The sequence below is a fragment of the Mugil cephalus genome, chromosome 17, assembly GCF_022458985.1.
Source record: "Mugil cephalus isolate CIBA_MC_2020 chromosome 17, CIBA_Mcephalus_1.1, whole genome shotgun sequence".
Classification (NCBI taxonomy): Eukaryota; Metazoa; Chordata; class Actinopteri; order Mugiliformes; family Mugilidae; genus Mugil; species Mugil cephalus.
The window spans coordinates 18064288-18082998 of record NC_061786.1 but is presented as its reverse complement, the minus strand read 5'-3'; the positions used below and the strand labels follow the sequence as shown (position 1 = coordinate 18082998).

At 42.7% G+C, this 18711-nt stretch overlaps 2 protein-coding genes across 11 annotated transcripts in view; both read right to left on the bottom strand.

The window, feature by feature from the left end:
- Positions 1 to 541, bottom strand: part of dtnbb (dystrobrevin, beta b) — a 33062-nt gene extending 32521 nt beyond the window's left edge. The window contains exon 1 of one of the 8 annotated variants that reach the window (XM_047611170.1): positions 2 to 541. The gene's annotated coding sequence lies outside the window, so the exon portion shown is untranslated. The remainder of the gene's footprint in view (position 1) is intronic. The other 7 variants (XM_047611168.1, XM_047611169.1, XM_047611166.1 and 4 more) reach the window with 7 other exon arrangements.
- A 1007-nt stretch (positions 542 to 1548) lies between these two features.
- On the bottom strand, positions 1549 to 18710 carry asxl2 (ASXL transcriptional regulator 2). 3 transcript variants are annotated; one of them, XM_047610235.1, is made up of 13 exons: positions 18507 to 18710; positions 15899 to 15981; positions 15673 to 15675; positions 14459 to 14567; positions 14068 to 14212; positions 10756 to 10874; positions 9705 to 9825; positions 9348 to 9407; positions 8723 to 8883; positions 8404 to 8500; positions 8196 to 8301; positions 6757 to 7501; positions 1549 to 6122 (listed from the first exon to the last, which is right to left on the bottom strand). In XM_047610235.1, the coding sequence occupies exons 1-13, from the start codon at positions 18561 to 18563 to the stop codon at positions 4287 to 4289; spliced, it is 3642 nt and encodes a 1213-aa protein (XP_047466191.1). In that variant the 5' UTR covers positions 18564 to 18710; the 3' UTR covers positions 1549 to 4286. The 3 variants fall into 3 exon arrangements, with proteins under 3 accessions (XP_047466191.1, XP_047466192.1, XP_047466193.1); XM_047610236.1 differs by lacking the exon at positions 15673 to 15675; XM_047610237.1 differs by lacking the exons at positions 14068 to 14212; positions 14459 to 14567; positions 15673 to 15675; positions 15899 to 15981; positions 18507 to 18710 and adding an exon at positions 11627 to 12223.
- Position 18711: the final 1 nt, after the last annotated feature.

The window sequence follows — 18711 nt, the reverse complement described above, 5'->3', positions numbered from 1 at the left end:
CCTTTGATAAATCCACGCGTCCTGCCCGCCGACGTTACAGCTGTCCGGGCGATGAGAAACTGCTCCGAGCGTCCATCGTTATCCACATTTCAGGCTCCCTCCTCCCGTTTCATTCGACTTCAACCTCGGCAACTGCGGTTGTGGCCGCACACAGAAACGTACGAGCGCCCCGCTCCGCTCGGCATCATCAGCGACCCAGCGGCAGAGGACGGCAGAGCGCAAGCAGGCGCCGAGATGCCATGCGCGGCCACCTACTACACTTTTACGCATGTGCGCACGCACGCTGGTTAAAGGCGCACCGCTACTATTACAGCTGGGGCTGTAAATTATCATCCACAAAATAAAAAGAGTGGAGAATGAGAAACGCGCATTTAATTAGATTTCATTTAAAGGGATATTTCAGATATTTCATGCTGCACCGAGGCTCAAAGAAAAGAGACGTATTTTAAAAGAGAAGAGCTAAAAATGATGCAGCGGAAATGAAGCCATTCTGACTTTAAGTGTCTAGTAAGTCAAGCTGTTCAAAAAACCCATTACTACATTTCCCATGATGCACCACATCATTATATTGAGTTCCCCCAATACTGCATTTAATATCAGGCGGAGCTTCCAACATCCTACAGCCTTGAAGGCACCAGACTACTGGGTCATATGTCCCATTCATGTGGTTTCTCAATAACATCTGCACCGAGTTCATGTTTAGATTTTGGTTGTCAGTGGTTACCATGGCCTTGGAAAGCACAACAAATCATTCTCTGACACTGACGAAAGGATAATTGGACTATGAAATTTTAAAATATTTACAGCACAAATTTCTGCGTTACATACTGTATCTGAATCTGGATCATTCTTGATCCTGAATTGATTGTATGTAGAAGTGGACATCAGCTTGTCACCAGCCATCACCACCTTGTCAGGGCCTCACACTCCTTAACTCATTGCCAATTAAAAGAAAGTGACAGATGGAGACTATGACTGGAGAAAAGGCCAGTGGATGACCCGTAGGCAGAAAGCTGGAGACCTGTAGGGGCACCTGCCACTAAAACTGGCCACACAGTTAGTTATGCATAACTTTTAAGGCAGTGGTCTTCAACGTTTTTCAGGCCAAGGCCCCCCAAACTGATGGAACGATTAAGAAGGGACCCCATACCTACTATAAATGTTCTAAATATACATTATTATTATCTTTTTGCATTCAATAATAAGCCATTCAAATGACACACGTGTTTAAATATTAATTTAAAGGGTGGGTAGCAATGTCTTCTGCCTCCATTTATCCCTTTACTAAAATATGTTGGATTCATGTTAATGTGTATTTAAAGAAATTTAAATTTGTGGGGGAAAATTAAAAAAATTATCCTGTAAAGTTGGACATTTTAACATGGGAGTCTATGGAGATTAACTCGGTTTTGGAGGCAGGCTCGAGTGATCATTAGAGGAACGCTAGCAGATAAAAATACTGTATCACTGCAGAAATTCTAGTTTGTTTTAATAAATCGTGGTTTTAGTGGTTATCACTCATCAGCTTCAAATTAACACACAACACAGATATTTTTTTTTATATTTTCATTATTTATTCATAATAGTCTATAACTTTTGATAAAATACACTTTGTTTACAAGTGCTGATTACTATATTACATTCACCTGGAGTTTGAAAGGAGACAAAAAGACACAGACATATTAAACAAATTCACCTAGTGCCGAACGAGACATTTTAAAAATGGCGGTGAGCCCCCCCCCCCGTCTTCCTCCTGGCCAAATCTATATGAACTGCTCTATTAAAATGCACACAAACAGGTAACCTTGGTAACAGTGGGGACTTCTGCGTGAATCATGATTCAGTCTTTATCAACAAAGATTTCAGCTGCCATTAGTGATTGTGATTCCATGTATTTTGCTTTGCTTTTGCAGTACAATCACTTCCCCAACTCTACGTGAGTAAATACCTAACATCACAATCAACGGGGATAAACTGAATTTGTGTTAACGAAATCAAACCAGTTTTTAGTTAAACGTCTACTCTAAATATGTGGAAACCCTCCAGCGTTCTAGCTCTACTCTTATATTCAGTTTTCCATAAACACATAATTTAATTACCGGATTTAATGACATTTAAAAATGGACTCGGGACGAATCCACGGATTTAAAAATGGTGCTTTGAAAAGATTCTTGTCTCTATAAAGTCATGACACAGCTGCAGACAACTATAAACGGATACACACGTTAGACAACATCGTCATGGAAAAATATAGACCGACAGATTGTTTTGAAAAAGAAAGAAAGAAAAAAAATAATAAACCTGGGCCATACAGAATATCTGATACCTGGGCAATTTGAAATATAAAGTTATTCTGTATGGAGGTCTGTCCAGTCTCAACAAAATCACAGGAACAAACGGACAGCCCGATATATTATCTTAGTAAATACCCTGTTTGATTTGTCAAAAACAATTAGCAAATAGATCTTTTATATTAAAATATATTAATTAAAATATATTACTTTGATTAACTAGTCAAGACATTAAAAACAACTTCTTCTGATCATTTTAGTTTTCTTAAAGGTGACTTTGGCATATTACCTTAGAAATAATTGCTATAAAACAGGCCTGTTTTGCACCTGCAGGAGTTCCCAAAATATAGTCGATGCGTCTTTAATCTGTAGCCGACGTAAACACTCGAAAAAGCTGCTGAGGCGACACTTCACACTGGCCTTTTTTTTTTTTTTTTACACGTTAACGTGGTTAAGCACTGATATTGTGTTAAAATGATCATCATGTGCTTAAAAAGGTTGTACCTCACAGCACCGGTGTGCCGTGCATCACATTTATTCAAACACGGTGATCTTCGTTCCACATCAGTGAGGAGGAAATCTCTCTTTGATTCCTTGGAAGAAGGCCATTTAAAAAGTTGCCAATTGATCAGCGACGCGTTGTGATGTACCTCCAAATCATTTTGTAAAAACCGAAGCACGCTTGGCTCAATCATTCCTTAATAAAACATTTTTAGCATAAATTACTTTTTCTCTATTTTCTTTCCATGGTAAAAATTAGGTTTGCAAAAGAAAAAAAAAAGAAAAAAGAAAAAGATGTGCTCAAGCAAGGTGTGCTGCACAAATAAAATAAATTTCTACATCTAGGCAAATACCATACACGAGCAAATATTTACAGTGGAAAAAAAAAGTCTTCATTTTCTCCCCTTGTCTTGAGTGTTTCCTTTTGTTTTTTTGTTTTAAATTATTATTATTATTGTTTGAAACTGTTGATCTTTCTATACAGATGTGAACAGGAGAAAACCACTTCAAGGGAGAATATATCTACAAACCAGGTTACTGAGGAACAAAATGTAGGTTTAGACAGTAGGCAGTGACTCGAGACCGTCACCTGAAATGGAAAAGATTACCAAAAGGAATATATATATGCATTTATATATATATATATATAAAGGAAAAAGATTTTTGTTTTCCCTATGTTTCAATTTAAGTGCTGTACACAGTTACTACCTCTTGTCCAGGTGGGTTTCAAGTGCTTTGCTCCGTAACTGTTATTAAAAAAAACAACAACAAAAAAAAAAAAACTGTGCAATTCTCTCGATTTGATTTATATATATATATATATAAATCATCTTATACATATATATTTGTTTTCAGCTAAAACTAAACATATTTTTTTTAGTTTTTAAATCTGAGTGTGTTCAGTAATAAATGAACAGTTTTGTATAAAATAGTTAACGTAAGTTGCACTTCCTTGCCACGCGTGCATGAATGCCAAACAGGAGGTACTCTACGACCAATGATTATCATTACCGCCCTTTTTTATTTTTTTGTGTCTTTACCTTTAACCCGATTAGGCCCAATAATAAAAAGTGTCAGTCTAAAGCAACAACAACAGTCGTTATGTTCTAAAAAAATAGCAACATTCATTTTCCCTCCTTTTTTTAAAAAAAAAAAAACTACACTCACACATATATTTATATATATTTAAAAAAATATATCACACTAATCTAGCCAAGTGCAAACGATGCCAGATTTTTAGATTTCTCAACATTATCTGACAGATCTACGAATGTGATTGAAAATGGATTGGCATTTCTACGACACGTCATCGCACAAGACAACTTTTCTCAGATGTTGGTGGAAAAACTAGAGCGTCCAGTGCAAATCTTTGCCTTTTTCCGACAAACCCGCCAGCTGCTGGCCGCTTTCGCTCTCTTTCTACTGATTCTAAATGGCCTGCTTTTTTGCCTCTGTAAATATAAATCAAACTCTGTAGTTATTAATAGTTTCGTATCATCGTACCACTAGACACGAGACGCACAGTTTCGAGGGGCCGATACAGTCATCGTGGCAAAAGGCTCCGCACCCTTTGCACATGATCATCGCCTTCAGTCGGCAGTAGCATTTAGACTGGACGTCCTCCATGTTGGAGCCCTCGATGAAGGACTGTTCGGGCGAGGGCTCGCCCTGGCCGCCGTGGTCTAAGGAGTGACCGGCGGGGATGGTGGTGACGGTCACCGAGAAAGACATGACGCTCCCGTGGACGCCGCCGCCGTCGGCCTCCGACGAGGCGGTGGAAGAGCCGGTGCTCGCAGTGCTGTGGTTCAAAGTGTGAGGTACGGACATGCTGATGGTGCCGCCGTAGCATGACGCCACCACTGGTTCCTGATTATCGAGTGTCCTCTGGGGCTGGAAGGCAGTCGGCCGCTGGTGAGTGGGGTCCGCGTGGGAAAGATATGGCTCGGAGTTTCCTTGATTCCTATTGCAGAGTTCGAGGTGCCGTCGGTGCGACTGAGAGGAAGGGCTGGTGTCTTTGGCTGTTGCGCCGGTCGCGGTGTCGCCGCCGGCCGCGTTCTCCACTGATCCAGGCTCAGTCTTTACGCTGGGGCAGTGCTGAAAGCTCGCTGCTTCGTCAGACTTGGTTATCGAGTACCCTTGCTGCTCTGTTTTCACTCCACAAATGGGTAAGAAACCTTTCCTGGCTGGTTCTTCTTCCCTCGCCGCCGCCGCCGCCTCCTCTCCTTCTGTGCTTTCCCTTTTTAAACCGGATACAGAAGTGTTCGGAATGACGGACAGGTGCAGTCTCTTGCTCTCTGGTCCTCTCCCGTAAGTGGACACATTGAGCAGGTAGTGTCCCGTCATGGCGGGTCTGGGATTCCTCTTGCGACCCAAAAAACCCACAGAAATCCGCGACTGGTCCTGACGCTCTTCTGCCTGCATCAGCTGATGCACTTTGTACTGGTGCTGCTGCTGAGGCCCCATGGCTCCGTAAGGCTGGCTCTGCTGGACTTTCCTCTGCATCAGAGCCTGCAGGATCTGCTCCTGAGTCTCCTTGTCGGGAAGCTCCCTGTGATGTTTCGTGTATTCGGACAAAACCCCAGCTCGTCCCGCCGCGTTGAACTGCTGTGACATCTGCCTATCAGCTCTGTGCTCGGCAGCATGCGACGCCTTCGCTTTACTGCCTGAGGGCGGGTTCGACATCTTCACTTCCACCTTGTAAAGCGGCTTCGGGAGGATCTGCTCCAGCGGGACCTCTTTGCCCTGGAGAAGCTGGGTGACCAGCGGGTTGTTTGCGGGGATGCAGGAGCTGGGTCTCGTCAAGGACCCGGCGGCCGATGGGTTTTCCTGTTCCTTCGTCGCGTGCACGGATGAGGGTTGCGCTGATGAACTCTGGGATCCGGTGCCGACGCCGCCAGCAGAATGACCTTTGTGTTTGTTGTCAGTATTGCTTGAGAAAGACATTTGAGGCTGGTTTGGGCTATGCTGACTGAAAGCGTCCACCGGACCAGGAGAAGGTGTTGTGCTCTGACTGCTGCTGCTGCTGCTGCTGCTGCCGCTGCTGGTGACCGGCAGCCTGGTTGATGCCTGCGGGGATGTCGGGCTGGGGCTGGGTGATGGCTGTGGCTGCTCACCACTGCCACCACCTGGCCCTGGCGCCGCCCCCTTCGAAGCAGATGACCCAGCGGCTGCCGCCGCTCGCTGCGCTCGAGCTAGTTGAGCTTTGGCTTTGATGTCAGCCAAAGTTCGGGCTCCGGTTCGGCCCGGGCTGCTGAGCGGGGACGGGAGGGGGGTCCTCGGGGAGACTTGGCTCGGCGACACAGGAACGGAACGAATCCGTGACACTGGAATCTGCAAAGGAAAAAGAAAGTGACAATGATTTCTACTGATCAGAGGACAAATTGAAAAACAAAACCTAATTTGAGACAATGGGACTTTTTTATTTATTTATTTATTTTATTTTCACCACTCACCAAAGTGAATTCTTCACCTCTAAATGACTGGTGGGGAGTTCAGGATTTTATGAAACTTGATGAGTATTGGAAACCACAGACGCTCCAAATAAAAACCACCAGTCATTTAGAACTGAACTATGAAATACTGAACTCGGGAGACGTGAATAACATCGTCCGTCTTGTGACAGACGGTTCAGTGTTCTGCTGGGAAACATTTGGACCTGGCATTCATTCGTGTGGATGCTAGTTAGACATGTAGCACCCAACTAGACCAGACTAGACCAGACCAGGCACCCCCACCCCCATAGCAATGACCTGACACAGGCACACACACAAAAACGGTTTAAATCAAATAAAAAAAAACTTGAAGAAACATTCACTAAACTGACAAAGCATCTGTAGGATTATCCACAGAGGCCCCTCCCTTCAACCTATAGGACCGAAAGCCCATAATGGTCATAATGTTATGGCTGATTGGTGTACATCTCCACAGACAGCAGATCAGAGGAGGCTTTGATTCGTATCCCTACCTTAAGTGGTGGAACCCTCTGATTGGCTGCTGAAGTCGGCGTAGCGGGGCTGGATATGGACGACGTCGAGGGAGACACCGACGAGACCGAAGACACCGAGGACACGGAGGACATGCGGGGCCTCTTCTCTGGTGTCAGCTCACCCTCCGTCTCACTGAGGGACCTCCTTTTGAGCGGATCTGTGGGGCCACCGGGCTCAGAGATGACCTCTTGGCTCTCCACCACAGCCGGCTTAACCACAGACGCTGGCTGATCCTCTTTCAAGTCCGCACTCAGCTTTGGTGGAGGGCTCTTCTTCGCAGGCGACGGAGGGAGCTCGGCTTTCTCCTCCTTATGCTCCTTCTCATCCGGTCTACACGCTGCTGCGCTCCATTCAGCCTGCCTCTCGACCTCCGGCGTCCTCGCTGCGGGCGCGGGTACGGACTGAGCGACCGCGTTCAACCTGCGATCCTCGGCGTACTGGGAGCGGCGCGTCTTCATGGGCTCGGTTGTCGGGACGAACTCTTTTTGAGCAGGTGGCGCCTTCAGAGCCTCCTGGGATGGTTTCTGTGTTGGTTTCACGTCTTTAGCAGCAGCAGCAGCAGCAGCAGCAGCAGCAGCATCTGTCTGGCTGCTGTCCTTGGTGCACCTGGTTTCCTCTGGTGCTTGAGTGACAGGCTGATGACGGGGAGACTGGGGCCTGGCAGGCTCCTGGTTCAGATCAGCCTTTGTCAGCTCTTTGGATTCCTCGTTGCTGAGCCCCGAACTGTACAGAGAGAGAGAAAAAAAAAAAGATGGGGGCAAGAAAACAGATGAAAAAGAATAATCGATGAATCAAGTATTTCCTTTCTTATAAGAAATCCAGTAGTGTATTAAACACTTGTAAAGTTATTGTGCTAAAAACAACATTTCAGTTACTGTATTCTTTACAGGTCGCAGAAAAAAATATCACGATGTAGTTTTTCTTTACTTTCTAATGTGTAGTTTTCCTACATTTGTAATAATTTTGGCCTGATCGATTACTAGATGACAGATTTCAGCTACATATTTTAATTCAAGACTGTTATGAGGGGTGTTCACATTCAATTTGGAATCTTATTAAACTCCTGAATAATTATTTTATGACAATCCCTTCCCAATATTAGATATTCAGTCTCGTTGACACTGAAATTTACTGCTTGTGCTGGGATTTAAATTTGAAACTGTTTGGCTTCCAGATTCTACAAAACTGGGTAATATCCAGTTATCTGGATAATCCTCGTAGGGGTAACACAGAGACAAACAACCATTCGCACTCACACCGAGGGTCAATTTAGAATCACCAATTAGCCTAACGAGCATGTGAATGGAAACCCACGCAGACACAGGGACAACATGCAGACTGCTACTTGAACCCGGACCTTCTCAGTGTTTTGTTTGTAAATCATGAAAGCAAAAATTAAATTAACGAGAGAACCTACTTTTCCCCGTAATAGTTCTCAAAGAACGCTTCCTTCCATTGCTCAACTTTCTTCTCCTTCTCGATTTCCTGCCGCATTCGGAGCTGCAGCTCAGGAGTGAACTCGCCTGTGAAGTAAAAAAAAAAAGTTAAACTAGATTTTATTTTTTTTCCTGTTCATTCTCATTGAGCCTTGGTGATATAATTCTTTCTTTCAATTGCAAACTGACCCTCGGCGAGCCTCTCCTTCCAAGACTGCGCTGCTGATGTGAAGAACTCATTGTTTAAGGCGGAGCTGGTGACCTTGAGGAGGCCGTCCAAGCAAGCCTGGAGAGAGGAGGCACAGAGTTATGATTAATATCATGACAATAACCATCACTGCATCAGTACATCCAGTTTTACTTCACATTTTACGTACGATGATTAACAGAACATGTAGAATCAGTGAAAACTATTCGATTTGTAAGACTCATAAGAGCGACAGATATTATATATAGTCTATATTTAGTGATATAAAATGTAAGTGAAGCATGAAAAGCATTGAGCAACCTGGCGGTCAACTTCGGGCAGAAGTTTAAGCAGCCTCTGTTGGCAATCCGGCGGCAGGACGGAGAAGGTGTGCTTGTTGATGATCGCCCGGAGGTTGGTGTTAACCAGAATAGAGTCTGGAGTCTCTACGTCTATTTTATACTTGGCACGTTTTATCTGCCCTGCAAAACAAAACAGGAAATAGACGTGAGTCAAGACGGATTCGGCAACAATGCGAACGCGCAACTGATGACTGTGCAATTTGGCCATTTTTATGTAACCGACTTTCAGATTTAGTCATAATATGCTTTACTTGTTGACACTGTTGTTGCTAGAACATCTAGAAAACAATGCACACGCGCAACGTTTTAACTGTCAAGGTGCTTCCAAGAAAAAATCAACTCAGCAATTTCGTACTCGTGTCTTCACCGCTTTATGTGCTTCTCAGAAATCCCCAAGCCCACTGACTTCTACTGAAGGCTGAACTCACAACTGGGCAACATAGGTTTTAGAAACTCAAGCAGGAGGAAACAGTGCATTGGTTTGGGGCTATTTTTAACAGCGGATGGAAACATCTTTAGTTTGCTAATGAACCACGAATGAGGGACTTGCGATTTAAAATAAACCAAATTAAATTAAAGCTTACCTGCATTGAGGCGACCAGACCGCTGGGGAACTTTCCTTGGTACGACCGGGTGACATAAGTCTGTTTGAAGAGAGGAAGAGGAGCGGAAGTATGAGCTCTGGAAAACTGCGGGACGGAAATCTGCGTTCCACGTCCGTTTCCATATTAATGCTGCCAAGTAGTGGTTTTTGTTGTGGAGCAATAACAACACAAAAGCCGCAAATTATAGCAATTTATTTAACCAGTATCATGCAATTAGCACTTACATCCAAACAGAACGTAATCACACATCAGCTCTCGGCTACATTTAGACATCGTGTGTGCCTTCTAATATCACTTTCCATTATATTTGGACAATGTGTAATAGCTGCCTCCTACCCGTCTTAGTTGTAATTGTATCTGCCATATCTTTGATGGTCTTGAGAAGCAGTCTAGGGCTGGAGGCGGCTGGCATTCCTCCCTGTCTGCGCTGGTTTCTCTGCTGCTGCTGCTTCAAGGCCTAAAAAAAAACGAGCGAAATAAGGAAGGAACAAATATCCAGCAGAGTGAGAACAACACAGAGAGAGTGTGAATGCGTGTAACCCTCTGATTCCCTGCAACTGTTCCCTCAGGGTCACTTGCCTGGTTAAATAACAATTCAGCAATGAAACATGTGTTGCATGACGCAAGCAAAGCAAAAAAAAAAAAAAAAGAAAAGCAAAAAAAAAAATCACCTCACGAACATCAACAGATTAAAGAAGCCACGTAAGAATGTACAGTTTTGGTTCCCGCTGGTTGAAACAGCGAGAAAGAAATCACAGAAGGAAGACGAATCCGCGTAGCATTAATATTTTAGCAAAAATCGCCATCTCCTCTCGTTACCTACGCCCAAAAGCTGAATACGAAATTAGTCTCAGGGAGCTGAAAAACTCCACAGATGGAGTGAATTACAATCTGTGCAATCAAATGAAATCTAATTAAACGGAACACAAAAGGAGCAGGAAAGCAGCCGACAGGAAAATGCCGGTGGACTGTGAGAACGTTATTACTGTAAAACCAGCTATAGGCACTCGCTCTCTTTGTTTTAAATAATCAGCACAAGATGTCAGAATTAAGATCAACAGCTGAAATGTGTCAGCAGGAACGATTACGTGAACGGAGTGACATCTGATCTTAAGAGACAGTTGACCCAGATTTTTTTTTTTTTTTTTTTTGAATTTCCCTTCAAAGATCCACATTCTGTGTATTAATCCAGGAAAAAACTACACGAATATATAAACATTGATGCATTTCTGTGTTGCAAAGTGAGCTGGCAGGGATTTATATGGAGCTAAGTGAGAACCAGGGTGTGGCAGGAACTTGTGTTACAACTTAAATGAGCGTCAAAGTGGTAGTGATAATAATAATAATAAAAAAAAAAATAAATAAACGAGGAACCTGTTTGCAGTACCTGCTTTAGAGCTTTCTTGCTGTGCTTCTGCGAGGGAGAGATGAGCTTACTGGTGGGGACAGACGGCGACGAGCATCGCGGCTGCGGAGACGAGGGCTGTGACTGCAGCTTGGAGGGAACTACGAAACACACACAAAAAAAAAAAAAAAACACAAAACAGATGTCACTAAATACATTTCCTGAGGGTGGTGCGCGGACTTTATCGCGTCTTGCTTTTGTTTTGGCGAAACTGAAACCAATACTGCACACAAAGGAGCATATTACGTTACCTTATAACAATCTCTTATTACTAAAAACGGACGTCTCAGCGGGAGCCCGAAACAGCTCCTCGCCTTGGCTGTCTACTTCTGACACAACACCTTTTCCACATACCGTCGCTGCTCAACGTCTTCCCTCATTTGCATTTGACTTCTTTTGCATTGATTAGTTCGAAAATAATAATAATAATAAAAAAAAAAAACCTGTATCGGGAGCCCTCCTTCTCAGCTGTAAGCCAAGGTTATCTGCTTGGCAGCTTCTGACTTGTGCATAATGAGGAAGTGGTCACGGGTCACACAGAGAAAATACAGTTTCCTGTTTTAACAGTCACTTAAAGTATTCAAGAGCCAGAGAGAAATAATGAGAGTCAGCGAAAGCACAACAAAATAATTGGGACTTGATGAAAAGCCCTTTCTCAGAATATGCCCCGCAATCAGGCACAATCAGGTGCGCGATTCACAGAAAAGCAATGATTTCAAACCAGCGAATAGACAAAACAACAAAAAAAATTAAAAAAAAAGGTGCTGAGATGCAGCAGCGTGCCGCTTCTCTGCTGACGATTACCGGAAGACATTATGGACAAAAAGAGCGTTTTCTTACGGTTCAAACCCACCTTTTGCTATTATCATGTTTGGAGCTCAGCGTAATCCTGGAAGTATTTTGTAATGAGATGCTCATTTATGTTTTATGTATTAAAGCCACTTTCCCCTGAGCTTGGCTTGTCTGCTGCTACTTGACAGGCTTCCTCTGCTTCCGCAATGACTTTTAACCACAGCCGAGAAGAGGCGTTAACTCTTATTGACAGCAGAGCTAGGTAACCAATCAGCTAATAAAAACAAAAGGCACAAACGCATGTAAGGGGAAAAAAAAAAGAAAAGGAGAGAGAGCTACCAGCAAAAGGCAACAGAATAATACCATATGTGCTATATGCCTAAATAAGGAAACTGTATTTAGTTAAACTTCCCTGTCCACGTATTTTTTTTGTAGCTATTTTGTTGAGGACTGATCAAGGATCTGTCAGGCCAGTCAAATTACTTATGCAGGCTTTGCCTGGTGATGGACAGAAGTGTATCGTGGCTGCAGTCATGCACATCATTTGCACGGTATGGAGGTGAATTTGTTTATAAGGAAATAGCCCTGAATGGTCGACTGTGCTGGGTAATATATTCTCTTTAATGGTGGAAACATGCCCCATAATGAAATCCACAGACTCATAAGAACCGACTGTCAATGCGTTTACATGCACGTGAAAAAAAAAAAAAAAGAATTATTGCCTTAATCGGACTATAACAGGAGAACTTAAGTTCATGTAAACACGTTACTCCGATTAAAATCGGAGTTCTTATTGTCCGATTGAGACACTCAGCTTATGCGATTGGAATCGGGAGTTTTCATCGGATAATGCGTGTGCGCATGCTCCACCACCGCTGCGCTGGCGTCTGACCCCGGAACAAAAACATCCAATAAAGCGTAGAAGAAGAAGAGAAACGAAGCCTTCTGAGGGATAGCGCGGATCTTCCGTAAACCAGAAATAGCGCGAACATTACGTACAAGATTAAAAAATGTACTAATATCCGTCTGGTTGTTGCCGCATGAACGACTCTGCAAACGACTCTTGTTTATTATATCACGTAATAGGTCAACCCGGAAATCGGGCCGTATTAACGTGGTATTAACCCGCTGAAAAGACACGTATCGCCACCTAGTGTGAAGGAGGAGAACAGTTATTCGATTTTCTTGCGCTGCATGTAAACTGAATTTTGAGCATAGCTTGATTAAGCTCTGCATGTAAACGCACTGAGTCTGGAAGAAACAAGCAGACATGGCCTAATATTATTTACTGTTACGTCCTAGATTTTGATTTGAGCCATTAACTTGTTAAAAAAGGGACTTGATCAACCCTTTAAATCAATTTTTTTGGTCATTTTTCGAGCAAAATGTCCAGATTTTAAATATATTTGAGTTCTGCACTAATCTAAAGATGGCTGACTTCTGTTCTCAGCAACACTATCATGATTCATTGACCACAGTGTTGTTGGGGAATGGTGCAGCTGTCTCCTCTATTCAGTCTCTCTCTCTCTCTCTGAGTGACGGTCTAGCAGCAGTAATACCACAAACAGAAAGTAGCTCTTATTTAATGCAGTTCACAGCAGACGTTATGATTAAAGCAGAGCTGCAATGACTCATCGACATCGTCGATGATCCACTGGAAAACCCAGAGACCCAGAAACTCACAACAGTAGCAGACGTTTGTTATGTGGGAGCACCTAAGCAGATAAGAGCCGCGATCCTTTCAACCTCAGATGCTAATGACTAGTACGACAGCGCTGTTTTCCTGCGCATTTACGAAGTTACGAGCCGTTTTGTTTCTGCATATAAACCTATAAAACCAAACCACACAGATTTCCATTCATGCTATATTCTAAGTGGGTGTAGGCAGCATTTAGCAGAAATATAGTGCAGACGTATTTCCAACGAGTCGTCAAAGTTCAATCGTACTCACTGTTTTAGCAAATTGGCAAATTAATATAGTAGAATATCGTAAACAACGAGTTTCCTCATTAGGCTCAACGATGGATCAAACTTAACTTTGTCGTAATTACTAAGATTGAAGAGAAATTAAATAGTTCAACAGAGGACGATATGTTCATTATTTAGTGGTGAACAAAAGGATTAACGGAGCATGTGATGGATTCATCAGTTAGATGAAATGACTTACATCAGCCGTAGATTGGATGTGCTCAGTAAAAGGCAGTAAAAAGATATTCTAGTATTTTATTAACCTATTAATGAGCGAGCAAAATGAATTGTGACACTTTAGACTGAAAAGTTGTCACACAGAATATCCTCCATATAGAACACAGCCGTCATTAAACCATCACTCTTTCAAAGTCAAAAGACAAAAAGTTTCCTAGTGAAACAGGATGAAACAATAGACAGGCAATAAAGAAAGGTATCAGCAGTTAGAGGCAGCACTCTGTAAACCTTAACGAGTGACTTCAAGTTATGTGGCGATGCGCTGTTATTAAGGAATCTGTATGCAGAGCACAGTACCTCTTCTCATCCACCTTCCTCTCCTGCCCTCTTGAGTGATGGCGCCGCTGTTGTTTTCCGTGCTTTGGGAGTCAGAAAGATTATCACTGCTGTCCTCAGAGTCCTCCTCCGACAGCTCCTTCACCACATCTGAGATGATGTCCTTCTACATGAAAAAAAAAAAAAAAATACAGTGCATCCTGTAAATCACTTTTATGCGGCAGACAGAGCGAAGGAGCAGCGACGCAGACATGAATAAGAGAAACAAGTCTTTGTGAAGTTGTGCGATCACAGGCTTCTCTCACAGAACGCCTGATTTGTCTGAACAGATTTGTCTTTTATCAGCTTGTCAGGAATCAAAATCAATTCCCATAATTCCCCGCGTCCAAACGATGAGTAATTTATGTCTAACCTTTAATGTGTAGACTCCCATTTTGCCCGGGACTTTGTAGAAGATCCCCTCTTCGCCACGAGAGTTTGTGTGCAGCATCGCGTTCAGACATGCCAGCGGTGATGTTCCACTGGATCATGAGAGAGAAAAAAAAAACACACACAAATTACACGTGTTCCCTGATAAATCAGACAGCTGGGGAGGAGGGAAGAATTTAAGAAGAATCAGGGTAAAGGCTGGTCTGGTATCTGGGGTTGAAACTGCAGACATGCATCGGGAGGACACGTGTGAGTTCAGGTCACGTTCACGTCAGTGTAGCTGGGAGGAAAACTGCTCTGTGCTTAACGAGGTATCAGTTGCATAAAGTAGATCCAAAGCTAGTCTAATCGTTGATTAAACTGCTCGTTGCATAAAAATTATCACCAAGAAACAAAGACTGAAACAATAAAATCTAATATGCTAAAGTGGGGTCAGACTTCAGGAGGTTTGGACAAAAGTCGACGCATCCGGAGGTCCAGACAAAATTATCTCCGGGACCTGCTTCTATACTAAAAAGTTAGAGCTGCACAAATTAATGTCAAATGATATTTGGGATTTTAAAATCTGGGCTTTCAAGGACATGGAGAAGCTGACGGTGGCGTTAAGCAGCGGTGCGCGTGCTAGCCCTGGAGGCTGATGTACTGTAGACAGATATTTAAACTGACACATGTCCAGTTCATTCTGGAGATCTGACGCCGTGCGTCTCCCCGAACATTTTCCCATTCAAGCTCTCGTTGCTTTCATGAAGCCGTTTTGTTTTCCCTGATCTTGTATTTGCGTAGCAAATGGCACTCGAAAACGCTGACACATCCGCTCACATCCAAACAAAATGCTTGAAAAGATTCTCCTTAAGTGTGTGACGCAACCTGATCAAAAAGATCGATTTAAAATTCCTGTAGTCTGAGCCCATTTTTTAAATTACACTAGTTAGTTTAACACACTGCTATTGCCGCTATTTTTTCATTTACATCCGTACTGAATAATCCATAACTACAGTAATATAATTTTTATGCAACAGGTGGCTGTAGTAAGTCAAAACACAACTATGAACACTAGTCTAAAGCTGCGTTTTTATGCAACCGAACCTACCACATGTTATTGTTAATAACATGCAAAAAAAGGTAAAATCCAAGAACAAGAAGGCATTGCAGTGAGTTTTGTTAAGATAAGGGGTGGGGTGGCCAGCTTTTTCTTACCTTCTGGATGGGAACAGTGACAATGAAACGAAAAGAAATGAAAGAGTTATTAATCGAGAAGGAAAAAAAAAAAAAACTGCGACTCCTACGTGAACAAGAAAAGAACACGACGTGAGCAAATTGAGAACTGAGGGGAGGGGGAAGGCTGCAGTGCTGCCTGTCTGGTGAAAATGTCTCCTATCTGAAGGGAATCTGGAGTGATAACACCAGGAATATGTATATTTACCTTATCTCCTTAAGCCTTTCTCTTTGGATCACCTGCAAGATCTCTTTATGGCTCATGGGCGTATTAGGGTACTTCTCCAAAACCTGCAACAATAAAGAGAGATAGAGATTAGTAGCTATTACAGCGTGACATTTGATAGGTCAAATATGACGACGACCTCTGCAGCTTCCTTTTCTACTGTTAGATTTAGATATTGCTTAGCTTCGGTCCACTCCCTGGGCAAAATGCACATCTGTTTATTACCACTAAAAAACAGGTTGTGACTTTCACATCAGTGTGGGGTGCTGCAGGCCAAACGCAGCCCACCCGAGGGTCTCATCTGTCCCACAACATGTATTTGTGAAAATTACATAGAAGACTGCAATTTTTCAATGAAAATAACTGCTATTCCTGCTCTATCCACTGTTTTATTCAGAGACGTGGACTGAACACAACAAAGATAGTTTGTTAGATGTTAACATATTCCTAATTTACTTGTTCTATTAACACGGAGGTGCTGATGCACACTTTTATCTCCTGTCGTCCGGATTATTGTAATGCTCTGCTGCTCTCTGGTCTTCCCAAAAAGAGCATTTCCAACTTGCAACTTTTGCAAAACGAGGACCAGAGGCCGGGAACACATTACACTAGTTTTAAAAATCTTTGCTCTCAGTGTGTTTCAGGATTGATTTTAAAGTTCTTTTAGTAGTTTTTTTAATGTCTTGTCTTTGTACGACCTCCTTTCACTGTATCATCCACGAACCCTGAGGTCCTCCTTTTAACTATACCACAAGTTAGATCTAAAACACAGGGAGGCGGCATTTTGTTATTATACCCCCCTTGATTTTGTTTCTTGTTGGAATGTTTTATGTTTTTATTTGTGTGAAACCGCTTTGGGTTGCATATTTTGTTTTGTAGGAAAAGTGCTATATAAATAAAGTTCGATTCGATTTGATTCTTTGCATCAGAACAAATGGGAAAAAGTCTGGAGCTGTCGTTACTTATCGGTTATTATTCTGTTATGTTACTGGTCCGGCCCCGCTTGAGATCAAATCGGGCTGAATGTGGCCCCCCTGAACCAAAACGAGTTTGACACCCCTGTGTTAGGGCATGTACAAGGAATGTGTAAATGTTAGCTATGAGGAAAACTTGTCAACAAAACATGTAGCACTGTATTATTACACAAACTTTCACTCCATAATTTAACAGAAAACAAAACATCTGGTGCATAGCTGACAGCGTTTTCTTCGATTTGAATCCAACTTTGTCCATTTTTTGTCACAGAAATTCCTGCATTTCTTCAGCTAGTGTGTTTGGCACTGAGCTTAACTTTATGGGTGTTTAGAAACTAACAGTGTATTGTTATCTTCGGTTTTACCATATCCTTCCTATCTTTTTAAACTACTCGTCATACAGAAGATATTCCATATGTGCATTTTCATCTCCACATACCAAATGTAAACATAATCTGCCTGTTTCTCTCTATGACCTTTTTTACCCCTTGATCCAACTAAAAGACGAAATGATCTCCATCTTTCATTCTGTCATACATCCAAACTTGCATCACATTTAACAGCCCCAAACTTTGAAATACGCTGCCTGTAACATTAAAGTCTCACTCCTCCTTTAAAGTTGAGCTTTAAAAGTTTCTCATTATGTCCTGAGCTCTGACTTTCACCTTTTCTCATTCCCAGTTCCTACTTCTGTCGACTCTCAACTTTTCCATATTATTTCAATCTTGAGCTGTATTGTAGCTTATCAATAGATGTCTTGTTTTTTCCCACACTCTGATCAACCACTAATGTTAATTAATGCCAGTTAATCCCAGTACTGTATTATAAACTACTGAATGTTTGTTTCCTTTTTAAAAAAATATAAATATGCTGCAAATAAATAAACTAAATCTGTGCTGGAAGCATCTAGCTCAATTAAACTAATGCTTTCTTGAATGACACACATTCGATAAAGCAATAAAATTAGCTTTAAATGTAAAACTGCTAGCGAGGTTTTAATATTTTGAACACATTAGCATGCTACGCCCCACAGCTACATTAACTGCTAGTAGCGCTCATGCTCCAAGTCGGCAAAATGCTGACATTACAATCGATTAACTTTGTCATTTATTGTGTGCTACAGCCGTGTAAGGGGGTTTAGTTTACTATTAGCACCGTGGGTGTTTTATTTACGGGTGATTTCCAAACAAACTTGTTGACGGACTGAGTTGCCTTAGCAAGGAGCTAGCTGGTGCTAACCCGGCTAGTGACGTGCCCACTTCACGGCCACTTTACTGCACTTCAAATCCTGTCAGACATGTTCATGGGGACGCGTGTGTGCGCGGAGCCGCTATTGATTTAGCTGCGTTTTTATTTTTCTTGCGCTCCTCGGGTGTGACAGACAGGGATGCGGCTTAATGACAAGCGGTTCCCTTCCCATTCCCGTCCCCTTTGGTCGTCTCGCCGTCAAACTACAAGGCCTTGCGCCGTTGTACGCAACATTTCAGCAGCGGGTCATGAACTCATAAACACAGTCGCACAAGTGGGAGCGTTCAAGGAAAAAACAACCACAACAAGCAACAAGGCAAGAGGCAAACCAAAAAAAACAAAACAAAAAAAAAAAACACCCAGAATACCGTTTTGGCGGCTTCAGCCCACGTCCTGCCCTTCTTTTTCTTCTGTCTCTCCCTCATTGTGGACGTCCTGTTGCAGGGTAGTGTTCAGTTTGCCTGGTCCAGTTGTAATGTTGCTTTAGTTACCGCGTAAGATCCACTCCGTCTGCCATGTTGGACTTACTGTAAAGAGTCATGTGACCTTCCCTCTCCCTCCCCCCCTCTAAAG